The sequence below is a fragment of the Eleutherodactylus coqui genome, chromosome 3 (assembly GCF_035609145.1).
Source record: "Eleutherodactylus coqui strain aEleCoq1 chromosome 3, aEleCoq1.hap1, whole genome shotgun sequence".
NCBI classification, from domain to species: Eukaryota; Metazoa; Chordata; class Amphibia; order Anura; family Eleutherodactylidae; genus Eleutherodactylus; species Eleutherodactylus coqui.
In genome coordinates, this window is record NC_089839.1 from 44,328,377 (window position 1) to 44,345,116 (window position 16,740).

The window sequence follows — 16,740 nt, forward strand, 5'->3', positions numbered from 1 at the left end:
TTTATTATTTTTTTATTATCGTAGGGAGAGAAAACGCATCAATTCTGCCATAGATTTTTTGGGGTTTTTTAGAGCATTAATTATGTAGCATAAATGACACACTACATTTTTTTCTGCGGGCCGGTACGGTTACAACAATACCAAAATTCTTATATTTTTTTCCACAATAAAAGCGTTTTTTTTGGAAATTATTATTTTTTTCTAAACTCACTGCATTCAAAGTCCTGTAACTTTTTTATTTTTCCATGGACGGAGCTCTATGATGGCTCATTTGTTGCGAGATGAGCTGTAGTTTATATTGCTACCATTTTGGGGCACATAGGTTTTTTTATCACTATTATTGCATTTTTTGGGAGACAAAACGCTAAAAATTAGCATTTTGCCTCAGTTTTTTAGCATTTTTTTAAACGCTTTTTGCCATGCAGGATAAAAAGCGTGTTCAATTTATTGTATGCGTCGTTATGAACGCGTCGATACCAAATATGTGGGATTTGTTTTTTATGCTGATATAAGAAAAAGCATAAAAAAAGGGGGTTTTTAACTTTTTTTTTTATATTTTTATTTTTTGTACTTTATTTTGCTCTTATTTTTACACAATCTGTGTCCCTCTGAGGGACTTACACTGCAGGACTGAAGATCGCTACGATAAGGCATGGCAGGACTTCTCTCCTGCCATGCCTTATCGCTTACTATAGCGATCTTAAGCAATGGCAATACAGCACGCCGGTATCTGGCGTCCTGTTGCCATAGCAACCAGCCGGGCTCTCGTGATGTTATCGCAAGAGCCGGCTGGAGTCACAGAGGGAGCGGGCTCCCTCTGTGAACCCTTTCCTTGCCGCAATCTACTTAGATCGCGTCAGGGAAGGCGTTAACGGAGGGTGGGCGCATCTCCGATGCTCCCCGCTGTCGCAGCGGGAGGCCGGCTACTACTGACAGCCGGCTCCCACTGCGGGATAGCGCGAGATCTGCTATGATCTCACGCTATCCCTATGACGTAAGGGTACGTCATTTTGCGGGAAGTACCCCGCTCCCATGACGTACCCTTGCGTCATGGGGAGGGCAGGGGTTAAAATATAAGTTCCTTTAAAGGATCAACAAGGATTCTAATCATACGGTTATATACATACTGACGGCAATACTCCACAAAATGTTCAGTAATCTTTAAGGTGATATGCAGACAATGCCCTTCTCACAAACACAACAATAATTCAGATGAAGCTGTACTCCGTTAACTGTGAAAAGAAACTGTAAATACAATCTGCTCCGTGTGAAAATATCCAAGTATTAATTATCGGTTCGGTTAGCCAGGAATCCGACATACTAGAACTCAATTTTATTTTTGGGGGGTTGACAACAGCGAAAAAAAAACAAAAACATGTTCAAAAAAGAATAATTAATCCAAATTAAAAGACAAAAGCTACAAATGTACTAATAAACATAAAACAAACAAACTGACAATATTCTTTATTATTTTTTTTTATAACAGACAAAAAGCAAATAAATAACTGATTAATGGGGTTATCTAGGAAAAAAAGAACGCCAACACTCCTGCCTGTAGGCTTAGTCCTGTGTTGTAGCCAAAGGTCCTTATAGATGGGACAAATATCAGGCAAACGATGCCCTACACTTGTCCCCGCACATACTCGCTCTCCTGCACCTATACGGGGGCTAGTATCGTTGGCTCACAGCAGGGCGGCTGGAGGAGATTTCACTCCTCGCTCTCCCCCGCCCTTCTCCATTGACTTACCATTTAATACTGAATGACTGCTGTTAACACTGAATGATCAGCGATCAGCTCATCGTCCATGCAGCATAAACGATGGACGATGAGCTGATCGTTCAGTGTAAATAGCAGACGTTCAGCACTGAACGGCTGCTATGTTAAGTCAATGGAGAGGGGCAGGGGAGAGGGGGGCAGAGAAATTTCCTGCAGCCACCCCACCCCCTGCTGGCCGTTCTGTGAGTGAGCCAGCAATACTAGCTCTCGTGCAACAGCGCAGGAGCGAGTGAATGCGGGGACGAGTGTCACGTCTAAATGGACCCTTAGTTCCATTCATTGGAATTGAGCTGAGCCACATTAGCAGACGCTACCAATGGACAAGACTGGAGTGGCACAGTTTTTTAGTTGAGCTAAAAGTCAAGTGACTCCGACAAGGTTTACTCGCCTTGTTGGGTCCTGTGTATACACAGGACGACAGTCGCCCACTACCACTCTTTGGCTATAATAGTACACTAACAGAACTCCCAGCACACAACTGTCCATTTCTTTTGCAGAGAGGAAACTAGATGCAACAGTTGCTTATAGGCTGCTCAGACGGCTATATCCCTGGTGGTATAAAGGCGGCTTTACACAGGACAACCATTGTTTGAATAGTTCCTCAAAGCAGTTGCTGAGCATGCAAATGATTGGTGTTTGTGTACTTTTCCGAGTGATTGTTGTTCCCTCGTTGTTCAATTTCTTTGACTAGTTAGGGGGCGTGAAGTTCTTTGGTGGGCGTGTTTGAAATTTTGACCCCTACCCAATGCCCATTCATTCGTTGTTGAGTCCACGGAACGCACATAAATACATGCAAGCGTTTTTTGAGTGAATACTCGCTGCTGCAGGAGCCAATCAGCGTTCAGTGATTGGCTCCTGCAAATACCTTTGTGTATTTACGGCTCTGTCAGTGGGCGTCTGATCAGCTGATTACCTTCGGGTCTCCAGAAGCGCCCCCCCACCCCCCAGCCTATCAACTATTGATGATCTATCCTGAAGATAAGTCATCAATAGCATCTTCCCTGGAAAACCTCTTTAACTTGAATGACTCACCTGTCTTACAAGGGCCAGCTGGAGTGATAGATACAGGATAATCTGAGGGTCCTCTCGATCAATTTCATGTGCCCTGTAAGAACATAAGTTGATATAATTAGTATCAATGCATAACTAGTTATGATCAGTCATAGAGCGTACGTTTGAGCACTTATTACACAATATGGGCCATGGAAAAATAAGCCAGCACCACACTCTTATGGAAGCTGTCTAAGAAAAAATCTGTCTTTGTATCTGCAGCAGCCCGAGCGGGAGGCTCACCGTTGCGGAGGGAGACCATGAGGATCTCCCGACAGCGGCGTCAGCATGGCCTAGCTCGGTCGTGCGCACAGTGAACATACACGGAGCATCAAGATTATGATGTTCCTGACTTTTAACACAAACGTCACGTGACGCCAGTACCTCTTTTGGGCAGCCATTCACACGGCGCAAAAAAAAAGAGTCCACAGTCCAATAGTGAAGTTTCCAGAGGTGCACAGCTGTACTTTACTCAGACTTTCCCAGCTTTGATTCTCTAACAAATCACTTGCGTATAACACTTTTCACGCATAACATTTTCTTTACAAGATTGTATTCATTTTTCGTGCTTTCAGTTTCACACGCTTACTAGGAGACACTCTTCCTTCTCAACTCCAGACGTCCTCAGTCCCAGTTATCTGATAGACCGTCCATGCGGCTTAAACTCCTGAGACAGTGAAAGCATTCTCTTTTCTGAGACTCCTTATATTACTTTTCTTCTTTTCATGGTAGCAGAAGAACCGCTAGTCTACGCCTCAGGCTCACACTGGATCGTCCACCTCCTCTGACCACATTTTCTCAGCTCTCTTCTTCTCTCTACCCCAAGGTCCACCTCCTACTACCCAAGACTTACAACCATGTCACTCACGCAGTTAAAGGGGCGCATACACAAACACACTGGATTCACTCATTCACATACATCAACACTACAACGTCGGGCCACTACATATCCCATAGCAACCAATCACAGCGCAGCTTTCAATTCTTATATTGCTAAGGTAAAATGTAAGCTGTGCTGTGAATGGTTGCTATGGGCAACAGACATTTTCTTTGAGGGTATGTTCAAATGTTGCGGATCCACACCAGATTCACCCTTTTAATTGAAGGGGTGAATTCTGCAGTGGATCCCCACCAAAATCCGCAGATTTTGATGCGTTTTTTTACTCAGAAATTGACATAGATTTGCAGCGCAGCATAAAATCCACACCAATTCTGCTGTAAGTAAAAGTACCCTTAGACACCTTTCATAAGACTATAGTGCTGGGCTACTTTAGTTAGTATAGTAGTTAGTATAGGGAAGACTCTATTCACACTTGGGTGCGGCACTATTCAATACCTAGGAAAAAAAACTCAATCTTGACAGACCAAGAATTATCAAATTTCAATTGTTTTTTTTTGGGGGGGGCAACGGTGATTTCAGAATCTGCAGGTGGGAAAATCCGCACTGTATGAACTATGGAGTGGATTATCAAATCTTTCAGTAGAATGCTAAAATCATGTAGATGTCCCAATGAATTTGGGCTCTGGATCCATGCTCAAATCTGTGACCAATTAGCAAATTGTCAACGAGGACAAAGGTGCTTTAAACACATGGAATATTTTGCGCAGAAAGATCTGTACCGCAGTCAGAATGTCTCGCATGTGGATTTTGATACAGATTTGTGCAAGGATTGCTGCAGATTTGTAAACTGCAAAATTTGCAGCAATTTTGCTGCAAATTTGTGTCAAAATCCACGATAAACCTTCAGATTTTTGCGGATCTTTTTATCACGTGTGAAAGCATTCTTAAATGACGTAAGCGCCATATATCAACTGCCAATGTATAGGTTATAATGCAGATCTCCCCACCTCAATATACACCGAACTATTACACCAGTCAACAGGGAAAATCTTTCCGACATGAAAATAGGTATTTCTTAGTAATTTCATCAAGGAATTCGGAATTTAGGATGCCACGTAATTGTAAAAAATCTTCTGAAAATTTTTGTTACATGTGTGGTCAGGTGACATTTTCTGCCCAGAATTACCCCAATCACAAAGACTGCATATCATCAATATTTCGGTATCCAATTAGGAGATCAGGACAAGCACTATTTGAAGTTAGTGTATCTAAAACCAGAGTTAGGCCTACTAAACAAAACATTCATTTTCCTCGACCCAAAATGAGGGCAGTTTAGTTATTTTGAGAAAAGAAAAAACTTCAAAGCCTATTTTTAGTATTTTGATTTGAGATTAGTATATTTTAAAAACCAGAGCTAATAAACAAAATCTAATGTCATATTTGTGTTTCTCGACCCAAAATTAGGGTGGCTTAACTATTTCTGAGACAGGAAAAAATTCAAAGTGCACTTTTGTTGTCCCGTACGGTATTATCGTGTAGGACCCCTCTGCCCGGCAAAGTGCAGACACTCAATGTAGTATTGATTCTACGAGTGGACGGAAGACATCTGGAGGAATGTTGAGCCCTGTCGTATGGAAAGCCACCCATAGCTCAAAGGTATTGGATTTTGGATCTTGGTTGCAAACCTCTTCACTACATAAAGCCTTCATTGGGTTCATGTCTGGTGAACGTACAGGCCACACCATTCATAGGAACTCCCTATAATACTCACTGAATCAAATCTGGCAAACTTTGGCCTGATAGCACGTTGCATTATCCTGCTGGAATATTCCATCATTGTAGGGGGTACATGAAATTCCTGAAAGGGTGTGAATGGTCACCAAGCAGTGAAATATAGCGGTACTGGTAAAGGATGCTTTTAGGCAGACCAATGAACCCAACCCATGCCATGAGAACACACCCCACAGCAGTATGGAACCACCACTAATGCCTTGTTGATAACCCTACTATCAGGCTGATACAATTGGTATGGTGACCACGCCACATATTGCTAGTCTTCGAGTCTACGAGTTTAGGTGAGGTGCTGACTCTGGTGTTGTGGTGTTAATAGCGGCACTCTAGTGAATCTTCTGCCTCTGGGATATGTGGGCCATTGAATATGAATGTGACTTCTGCTGGAGTCACTTGTCTATTCATATTGACAATTCTAACCAATCACCGTGAGTAACGATTATTAAGCACATGTGGGTGGCCACCGCTTTGTCCACTGTGTCCACTGTGACATGCCATCTATGACGTACTCCCTGTACACATGTGGCACCGCGGAACTTCGGAAATGGAATGTCTCCTCCGCCTGGCACCCATTATCATACTTCGTTCAAATTCATATTCGTAAGATAACCCACAAATTATACAGGTCTGGCCATTCCCAAGCCGTCCCTTGAGGTAAAGCCACTTTGTAATCAATATAGATACTGCTATCTCATGACTTTTGGCATGTCGGTGTAATCATCTCAGCAAAGACTAAGACCGGAAAGTAGTTAGTAGAGATTTATCTTCTCTGAGATCAACGAAGGGATTTATTATATTTTCTGTCTTCTTCCACTTCATAAAAGAACTTTAATTCAGTTTCTACAAGTGTTTGGTTAAGTCAGAAAAGTCACCGGTTGTAAAGAGGCCTCATTATGTAGTTTAATTTCACGAGTCCAATATTATGACGTTAATTCCATGCTTACTTTCAGCTCCACAAAACGAGTGTGATTAAAGAACGCGTAATAATTATTTTACCTTTGTAACGCCTGCAGGGCTTTCTTACTCCAATCATCTTGAGAGCTTTTCTGAGCGGCTACAACAAAAAGAAATATTTCTAAGAGATCAACTAAACACAATAAATTGTCAGCGGGATAAGAAAAGCATAAAAAGTTATAGAGACACTAATTCACAGACTAAGTATTTATCTTGGAGGAGTGCAGAGTATAAACATGCGGACACGGTTTATACACACTGAGATATATGGATAGAGCCATGCCAGATGGACAACGGCAATTCTTCTTTGTGGTGTGTGATCAGGTTATCACATAAAAGATAACTTTGCAGATTATGAGAACACGGGGGACGGAACCGGAACTCAAGTTATGCTTAAAAAAAAAGTTATCTATGCAGGGCTTCAGATGGCAACAAAAATAGTCACCAATAAGTCCAAGATTTGGCAAATAGCTGCAAGAATGCCCCGTCACATAGCTGTAATGAAAGAAGTATTTCCTCATGGGTGGGTCATTTAGCTGACACGCCTAGTATGTGACACATCAGCTGAATGACCCGTCCCCTAAGGATATGCTGCCTGTCCGGAGCTGAAAAAGTGACTACATTCACACTACAGGGGTTGTGCTACAATGATACCTTTGGGGGAAAGGGAAAAAGAGCAGGCAGCAGATATTTTGTGAGTACTACGGATGACTGCGGAGGTACCTGGCCAGTGTTTATGTGCTCTTTGAAGAAGGTGGAGGAGTGAGGCGTCATGGCTCAGCTCCTATTATTGGAGAGGATCTCTGAACATAATTATATGGAAGTGGGGACAGGCCTTGAATGTAACGTTTCTCAAAATTGGAGGGAAGGTTGAAAGTGACTATGCAGGAGGTAACGGGGACTTGAAAGTAATGCTGGGGGTGGGGAGAGGAGCTTTAAAGTGATTATGTTGCAGATTTGGGGTGGGAGATTGAAAGTGATGATGGTGTGGTGAGAGAGGGGTTTTTAATGGTTTATGTTAGGGATGTGGGGGCAATTATGCTGGGTTGGGTAGGGGCTTAAAAGGTATGCTGTGGGTGGGGGATATATGTTTGAGGGTGATTATGCTGGAGGTGGAGGGAACAGCTTTATAGTACAGTCTTTTATTAGTTATTTTACATTAGTTATATGTATTTAAATTTGGCCACAAAAAAAATTAATTGACTCCTAAACTTTTCACTATAGGAGCCGATGGCTGCTAGATAATTTTTTTAGTCTGAAACATTAGTATGGCATGAGGGCTATATAAGGCCCCTTAAAGGCATGTTGTGTAGCCCATTGCTAAAAGATAGCAGTGGTAGTGTGGACAGTTAAGCATTTTCGGAAGCTTCTAAAATGGCGAGCTCATATTCAGGAGCCCCTGTTATGGAGACATAAAAGCACTGTCATTAGACATAAGCTCCACCCTTTATTACCATGACCACACCCCCAAACCAACTTTAGTGATAATGTCAGTTCAAATCTATGTCCTCTGAGGGACCAGAAAAGGACGTCCATAAGGATAATCCGAAAACAGACTGATGCCATATTCATGTATTCCACCTTGTAGTGTGCATATAGTACATGACCTGCATAATGCCAGCAAAGTGATAAGACCCACCTGGTATGCCTATGCATGTTGGGAGTTGCAATTTGCAGCAATTGCCAAAGGAAATGTGCTGTATATCCTGCATGTTTAAACATCCTCTGCCTAACCATGCCCCAAAGAATACCGAGATGTCAGTGTATGAGTGTATCTTATTAAATGTATTAGATGATTATCACTATAAAACCCCACTGTAATAATCCAGCTCTGCACAGCGTGATAGCAATGAAGGCGATATCACGTTATTATGCTAGAACACCTTGTAACACGTGAGATCTATTTATGCCTCATAAACCACTTAGTTTTGGTCCTGGCTAATTTGGGATTGGAAAATATGCTTCAAATCTCCGATAGTATAATTGTCTCCATAGACCCATTGACTCCCAGAGGTTTAATTACTACACGTCTCCCTTCAATATAACATACATTGTGTTACAACAAACATAATCACTGTAATAAAAATGTAACATGTTGAAGATTCAACAATCAGCCTTACAATACCGGCTTTAGGTTAAATAGCACCCTGTGCAATTTTTTCTTTGCGTCCCCCTTTTCCCCCGTCATAAGGAAAAAACAATATATACTGCATTGAAAGGCAGAAATCTGCCAGATAGCATAATACCCACACCAGAACAGCTCAGTGAATAAATTCGGCACCAGAACCAAGACCATAGCATTAATACAGCACTAGAACTAAGCTCATAAAACATACAGAACTAGAACTAAGCTCATAAAACATACAGCACTAGAACTAAGCTTATAAAAAATACAGCACTAGAGCTAAGCTCCGTACATAAATTCAGCACCAGAACCAAGACATAGCATTAATACAACACTAGAACTAAGCTCATAAAACATACAGCACTAGAACTAAGCTCATAAAATATACAGCACTAGAGCTAAGCTCATAAAACATACAGCACTAGAGCTAAGCTCCGTACTGTACATATATACAGTACCAGAACCAAGCTGATAAGATAAATACTGCAGCTGAACTAATCTCATAACATAAATACAACACCAGAATTAGGTTCAGTACAGAAATACAGTATCAGAAGCGAGTTAGTAACATAAATACAGAATCCAATGATCAAAACATGAATACAACAAGCAACCCAAGTTCATAACAAAAATACAGCTCAGTACACAAATAAGAAATACAGCACCAGAACAAAGCTAATAGCATAAATACGGCATCAAAATCAAGCTCAAAACGTAAATACAGCACCAGAGCCAAGCTCATAACATAAATACAACACCAGAACTAAGCTCAATACGTAAATACAGCACCAGAACCAAGTTAATAACATAAATACAGAATCAAAACTTAGTTTATAACATAAATCCAGCACCACAGCCAAGTTCATTACATAAATACAGCACCAGAACCAAGCTCAAAACATGAATACAGCACCACGCCCAAACTTATAACATTAATGCAGTAACAGAACTAATTGCTTGTGTTGTGGCAAGGCCGATGGGCTACCAGTGGCATCTTGGGACAATAGAGAGGAGGAGACAGAGCTATATGGAGGATGATTTATGTAGCTGGCTTTCATGTAGCTAAGGCCAGCCTTGCAGTGGTGTTATGTTCATTGTGGTTAGATTCAGTGACACAGAGCACAATGGTCCTGTACAATAGAGCTCTACTCATTGGGGGGGCAGACACATATCAAAGCAAAGCTTTATGTCCGTGCTTAGATTAACGTGGAGGGTTTGTTACCAAATGTAGAGATGCTAATAATGGTGTGCTAATCCCTAGTTACAGCCTGTATTATAGGCCAGAGCTGCATTCATAGTTTGCAGGTTTCAAAGTTGAAATCTCGCAGCATTCCTTGCTGAAGCAATGTCATTCAATGTTTACAAAAATTATTGCATTATGTAACTGTCATATAAAACTTAGCTAAGAAGTTAATGGAGTTTTCTGGGACCCATTTATTGAAGATCTATATTTGATATAGATCATCAATATCAAATTGTTGGGGGCCCAACTCCCGATACCCCTGAGGATCAGCTATTTGTAGGGGCTGCAGTGCTCAGGCAAGCACTGTGGCCTCTTCATTGACCTGTGAAGTCACACTCCTCGGTCATATGGCCTTTCTGCAGTTCAGTGAATAGGACTGACCAGCAATACCAGGCACAGCCACTATGCAATGTATGAGGCTGTACTTGGTATACAATGAATAACTGTGCCAAGTTGCGTTGCTCTCAGTCCACAGGAAGTGGGTCAGGGAAAATCTTTAATGAACGCCCCTCGTAGCATTCAAAATGAAATGAATGAAGGGGCGGTGGGAATGTATGACTATCACTCCATTCATTCGGAGATGCTATGAGCCCCATTCTCCCAATCAGCAGAGGATCCCACGGGTTAGAGGATCCTGTGGACAAGAGGATAGCTGAAAGGGGTTGTCCCACGAAAGCAAGTGGTGTTAAGCACTTTTGTATGGCCATATTAATGCACTTTGTAATATACATCGTGCATTAAATATTGTCCATACAGAAGTTATACACTTACCCCCTCCGGTGCTGGCGTCCCCGTCCCCATGGCGACGATCAAACGTCTTCGTCTGGTCGCACGAACAGTCGCGCTTGCTCACAGAGGAATCCTCTTCTTGATGGTCCGGGGCTCACAAGCTGCGTCCTGGCTCCTCCCTCTTCTCGCGTCATCGCGTAGCTCCGCCTCCGTCACGTGGTGCCGATCAGCCAATGAGCTGGCTGTAATCGGCAGTGGAACGCAGACTGGAGAAGAACATCCATGGTGCACCATGGGAGAAGACCCGTGGTGCACCGTGGGAGAAGACCAGCGGCGCCATCTTTGAAAGAAGAATCTTCAAAGCTGCAGAACGGGGATCCAGGTAAGCGAATTTTTTTTTTTTTTAAATAACAAATGGATGTGCTTTTTACTGTGTACTATGTGGGGGTCTGTGCAAAAAAAAATTTTTAGGTTTTGGCGCGGGCCAACCCCTTTAATTTAGTAAGACAACCTCTTTAAAGTAATGGGCTGCCTGTGCGATGCACAAGCATGCTGGGTCCTCCATGAAGAGATGTTCTTTGTAGCTGATCTAAGCTTTAGTTATTTGACGTAGATTCTAAATGCTGCCTAAGAGCCATACAAGTCTTGTATAATACTCTTAGCTCACCAAGGAGTGTATCTACGTACGTCTGTTGTTCTTAAAGGGGTTGTCTCGCGAAAGCAAGTGGGGTTATACACTTCTGTATGGCCATATTAATGCACTTTGTAATGTACATTGTGCATTAAATATGAGCCATACAGAAGTTATTCACTTACCTGCTCCGTTGCTGGCGTCCCCGTCTCCATGGCTCCGTCTAATTTTGCTGGCTTCTTGCTTTTTTAGACGCGCTTGCGCTGTGCGGTCTTCTGCCTGGTGAATGGGGCCGCGCGCCGGAGAGCTGCTTACCGCATCGTCATTGTAGCTCCGCCCCGTCACGTGTGCCGATTCCAGCCAATCAGGAGGCTGGAATCGGCAATGGAACGCAAGGAAGGAGAAGAAAATCCACGGTGCACCATGGGAGAAGACCCGCGGTCCACCGTGGGAGAAGACCAGCGGCGCCATCTTTAGAAGAAGCTGCAGAACGCTGATGCAGGTAAGTGCAATGTGCTTTTTAAAAACTAACCTATGCTTTCTTTTTAACAGGGAAGAATGCGGGGGTTAAGTGAAAAAAATTTTTTTTCGCTTTCGCCGCGAGACAACCCCTTTAATAATGAAGGAAAAGAAGAAAGAAAGATAAAGGAAAAAGATTCTTTTCATTTCTTTTTTCCTTTTTATAATTCCTTTTCCTTCTTCTTTTAGCAGATTCTTCTGAGATCAACCACTCAGGGTTTGGGTTTAAGCCAAACCAAACTTTTAGCTAAGTTCGACCACAAACAGGGTTTGGCTGCTTTGGTTCACTCAACACTACCCAATAACAATATATACATGGCACTGGGCTGGTGCGCTAGTATATGTTGTGGGGATACAATTCCTATTAGGCTATCATTTTCAGATTTTATTAAAAGTACACAGGCCAGATCTCATTTAATGCTATTGCTTATGTTAGGCCTCCTGTCCACGGCAGTGATTTCTCCGGCGGTAAATAGCATTGCTATGGAAAGCGCTGGCCCCATGTCCACAAGCACAGAATCACGGCGATTCTCCGCTCGTGGTCGGCAATTTGCCGCATGCTGCGAATTGCTCTGATTCTCCGCGGTCAGCCTATCTGTCAGATTAGGCTGACAGCGGAAATCCGTCTGCGGCTCCTACTCCCGCAGTGGAGCTCCGTGGACAAGGGGCCTTACTGTAGACCAGTGTATTAATCAACTTAAGAAATGATGTAAGCAATATTATAAAAGATGCAGACATGTATATTGATTATTTTCTGACAAGTAGTAATACTGTATATAGGCACAGGGAGGAATATTGCAACAAGATTGGGCAGAACATGCAGATTTTGCAAATTCCATGGCAAGTTCGTCCAATTTTTTTGCACTGTTGGTGAAAACCATTGAGAAATCTTACCATCAGTGGCTTGGAGGCTGTACACTAGTCCCAAAGCAAGATATCCTTTAGCAAGTGATTCTCCAGCTTCTTCTCCCAACTCCGTTACTTGCTTTGCAAACTGTTCTCCTTCATTCAACTGCAGAACAACAGATGGACATTAAAAAATAGATAGACACTCATTGTCAAAAAAATCAAACACCTAGAAGGAGTTACAATATCAGAGCGAAAGAATACTTTACTGCTCAAAACTGAACACTTGAAGGGAGGCTCTAGTACCCTGTTGTACCGCTTCTAGCTTGGATACAAGATGTAATATGGCGGACATGGAGGCTCTAGTACCCTGTTGTATCGCCTCTAGCTTGGATACAAGATGTGATACGGGCGGGCATGGTGTCTCTAGTACCCTGTTGTACCGCCTCTAGCTTGGATGCATGATGTAACACGGGTGGGCATGGAGGCTCTAGTACCCTGTTGTACCGCCTCTAGCTTGGATGTATGATGTAATACGGGTGGGCATGGAGGCTCTAGTACCCTGTTGTACCACTTCTAGCTTGAATACAAGATGTGATACGGGCGGGCATGAAGGCTCTAGTACCTTGTTGTACCACCTCTAGCTTGTATACAAGATGTGATACGGGTGGGCATGGAGGCTCTAGTACCCTGTTGTACCGCCTCTAGCTTGTATACAAGATGTGATACGGGTGGGCATGGAGGCTCTAGTACCCTGTTGTACAACCTCTAGCTTGTATACTAAATGTGATACAGGCGGGCATGGAGGCTCTAGTACCCTGTTGTATCGCCTCTAGCTTGAATACAAGATGTGATATGGCGAACATGGAGGCTCTAGTACCCTGTTGTACTGCCTCTAGCTTTCATACAAGAGGTGATACAGACGAGCATGGAGGCTTTAGTACCCTGTTGGGCTGCCACCAGCTTGGATACAAGATGTGATACAGGCGGGCATAGAGGCTCTACTACCCTGTTGGATCGCCTCTAGCTTGGATACAGGATGTGATGTGGGGGGGCATGGAGGCTCCTAGTACCTTGTTGGACCACCTGTAGCTTGGATGCAAGATGTGATACGGGCAGGCATGGAGGCTCTAGCACCCTGTTGGACCACCTCTAGCTTGGATGCAAGATGTGATACGGACAGGCATGGAGGCATGCAGGTTCCATATGGTCTCCTGCGGAACATTGCTCCACATTTGCTTAGCATCCTCTAGATCGTGCAAACTCGTAGGCTGTTGAAGTTGGTATTCCTAATGGTCTCATATATGTTGTATTGGTGATAAATCTGGTGACTGGGCAACCAATGAAGTGTGGCAATGTTGTGGAGGATGCCCTTGTGTGCGTGGCCAGGCATTATCCTGCTGGAAAATGCCTCTTGTAAGCCCGGCCAAGAGAGGCAAGACACGTGGCTGTAGGATGTCCTAAACATATCACTGAGCTGTCATTGTCCCTCCTACCGCTACTAGGGGTGACTGACTATCCTATGTGATGGCCTAGCAGACCAGTATACCAGCAGAGCAAATAGTGTGCTGCTCCACAGCACAGGCAGGATTGAGGCGCTCACCCCTGGGCCTTCAATCACAAACACAGCCATCATCAGTGCCCAAACGAAACCTGAATTTATCGTTGAAGCCAACACACTCTATAGCAGTCGAGCTTCATCACTCATGACACCACCACAAACGGAGACTGGTGGGTGGGTGTCAAAGGCAGTCCATGTAATGGGCGCCGTGAGACCAAGTGTCGGCAATGGTTGTGGCAAACACAGGGGGCCTGTAACAGTGGTGGCACCTATCTCTGGATGGCAGACAATCTCTTTGGTTGCTTTGTAGAGGTATGTCTAGCGGCCAACAAGCTCTACACAAACAGAGAAAAACTTTTAGGACCTTCGGTGGCAAAACCATTCATCTAATCACGCTACAACTAATCATTTGCATATCTGCAAGTTGAGTATCTTTGTATATATATTGTACCTCTGTTGGTTACTGTTGGAAACAAATCAACATCCATAATGCTGAAGTTACATGGGCAGGTGTGATGTAGGTCCAAGAAAATCAGACCAATATCACAGTCATTTGCCTGCAGTTGTAGACTTGATTTTCAAGTGTGTGCGATACAGAATTTGCGAAAAAATGCATTAGCTTTCCTTGCGTGTTTCACACGTGTGAAAAAAAAGTTGCATGTGGTTCCAATAGTTAAAATCTTAAAAAATGCATTGCACTTGTGTGCAAATCACATGACATATGAATGTGATATGGTTTTTTTTTTGTAGGAAATAACAGGCAATTCTGGAAAAAGAATCGCCCAAAAATAAGACATGCTGCAATTTTCCTATCTTAGTCTGAGAGAAAAGTCACCCACATGTATAAGCCAGTTGAAAATAATGGGTTATTTTCCTGTTCTGTCTATATCGCAATTGGACGGAAGTCGCGCAGGGAAGTAGTCTGTGTAAATACACTCTAAGGCCTTAGTCACACGGGTGTTTTTTCCCGCGATTTGCGGATCGCATGACGGATGCGCATCCGCAAATCGCGTGACCGGGGCCGAAAAATCGCCCGAAAATACTGCTCCTAGCCACGTTTCAATAGAAATGGGCCGGAGCTGTCCAGCGCATTGAATTCAATGGAGCCGGCAATACAGCCGGCTCCATTGAAAGCAATGCGCTGCGGGCGATCGCGGGATGAATTTTCGGGAAGGGCTTAAATATATAAGCCCTTCCCTGAAATTCATCCAGAAATGTGTAAAAACAAAAAATATATATATACTCACCTTGTCCCGGCAGACGGAGTTCAGCCGCGGCCGGCGGCAGTTCTCCTGAACTGCCCAGAGAATGAGCTGCCTCTGATTGGTCACAGCCTGACCAATCAGAGGCAGCTCTCACTCACACCCATTCATGAATTCATGAATGGGTGTGAGTGAGAGCTGCCCCTGATTGGTCCCTGCGCTGCGACCTGCGACCATCCATCAACATGCATATCTGATGGGTGGTCGCGGGTGTTACATAGAGCGGGCTCAGGAGCCAAGCCAGGTGCATACCTGATGGGGGACGGCTGTTTTTGACAGCTGACTGCAACTGCAGCGGTCACAGCTAGCGCAGATTGCTGCAGTTAACTGTCTAGATGCTGCTGTCAAAGTTGACATCTCATCTAAACAGCCAACTGGAGCGATGGCCCCTTCGGTGCCGCATCAGCCCCTCCACAACACAATTGCGGGGCTCTGATGGGTTAACATGGATGCCCAGAGTATAGGAAAGGCTCCCAGGTCTGCCATGCATTGCAATTTATTAAGGTCCTCATCTCCTAAAAAAAAAAAGTGATCAAAAATTTGTATGTACCACAATATGATACCAATAAAAACTACAAGTCACCCTGCAAAAATCAAGCCTACACAGCCACATCAACGAAAAAAAATGGACTGAAGCGGGAGATCCTGCAGCTACGCAGTCTGCGGCAATTGCTGGCCTGTAACCCTGAAAGCAAAAGAGCCAGGGCAGCTGCCCCTAGTGCCCAGACCGAGTAATACCACTGGAATGGTAGCTGATATTCATTTAAACACCTTATACTCAATTATCATTTTTCTAGCAGGTGCAATAAAAGACATTGAATATACACAATAACTTTCAATGTAACAGTTGTGTCTATTTAATTAGCTTTATTACATGATGTAGGAAGCTGGCCTTTGATGAATATGATTATATTTTATTGTTCTGTACTAGGCGTGCTGCTTTGTGTGATTCTAAGTGGAAATTGTAAGGTAGGTCTTTAGAAAGCTTTGCATTGCTTTTAATGCTGTACTATTACACCCTATGCAGCATATAAAATAATTATGGTATAACACACCTCCTTTAGATTGGCTCTGTTCCCCCTCATTTATAATTTGGGCATTCTGTTGGATATAAGAACTTCTCTCTATTAATTGCTATCTAGATCACAGCAGCCATGTTCAAATGAACAGGTCATAAAAAAGAAGTATTTTATATGCATTACTTTAAAGGGATCGGTGAGGGTGTGAACACTGGGAAGCCAATGGTTCGCAGCAGCGGGGATCCTGTGTTCCTCCATAGGAATGGAGAAGAGCCGAGCTTGTGTTCTGCCACTCCATTCATCACTATAGGGCTACGGTGGAGGAGCAGGGTTCATGGTTTGACCATCTCCGGCAGTCTCATAGAGATCACACACACCTACTGTCATTTGAC

At 43.4% G+C, this 16,740-nt stretch overlaps 1 protein-coding gene across 3 annotated transcripts in view; it reads right to left on the reverse strand.

The window, feature by feature from the left end:
• Positions 1 to 16,740, reverse strand: part of TTC7A (tetratricopeptide repeat domain 7A) — a 436,415-nt gene that overhangs the window by 232,394 nt on the left and 187,281 nt on the right. For all 3 annotated transcript variants that reach the window (XM_066595533.1, XM_066595532.1, XM_066595534.1), the window contains 3 exons: positions 12,555 to 12,672; positions 6,456 to 6,513; positions 2,810 to 2,882 (listed from right to left, as the gene is read on the reverse strand). In XM_066595533.1, coding sequence (XP_066451630.1) covers positions 2,810 to 2,882; positions 6,456 to 6,513; positions 12,555 to 12,672 — 249 coding nt within the window. The remainder of the gene's footprint in view (positions 1 to 2,809; positions 2,883 to 6,455; positions 6,514 to 12,554; positions 12,673 to 16,740) is intronic.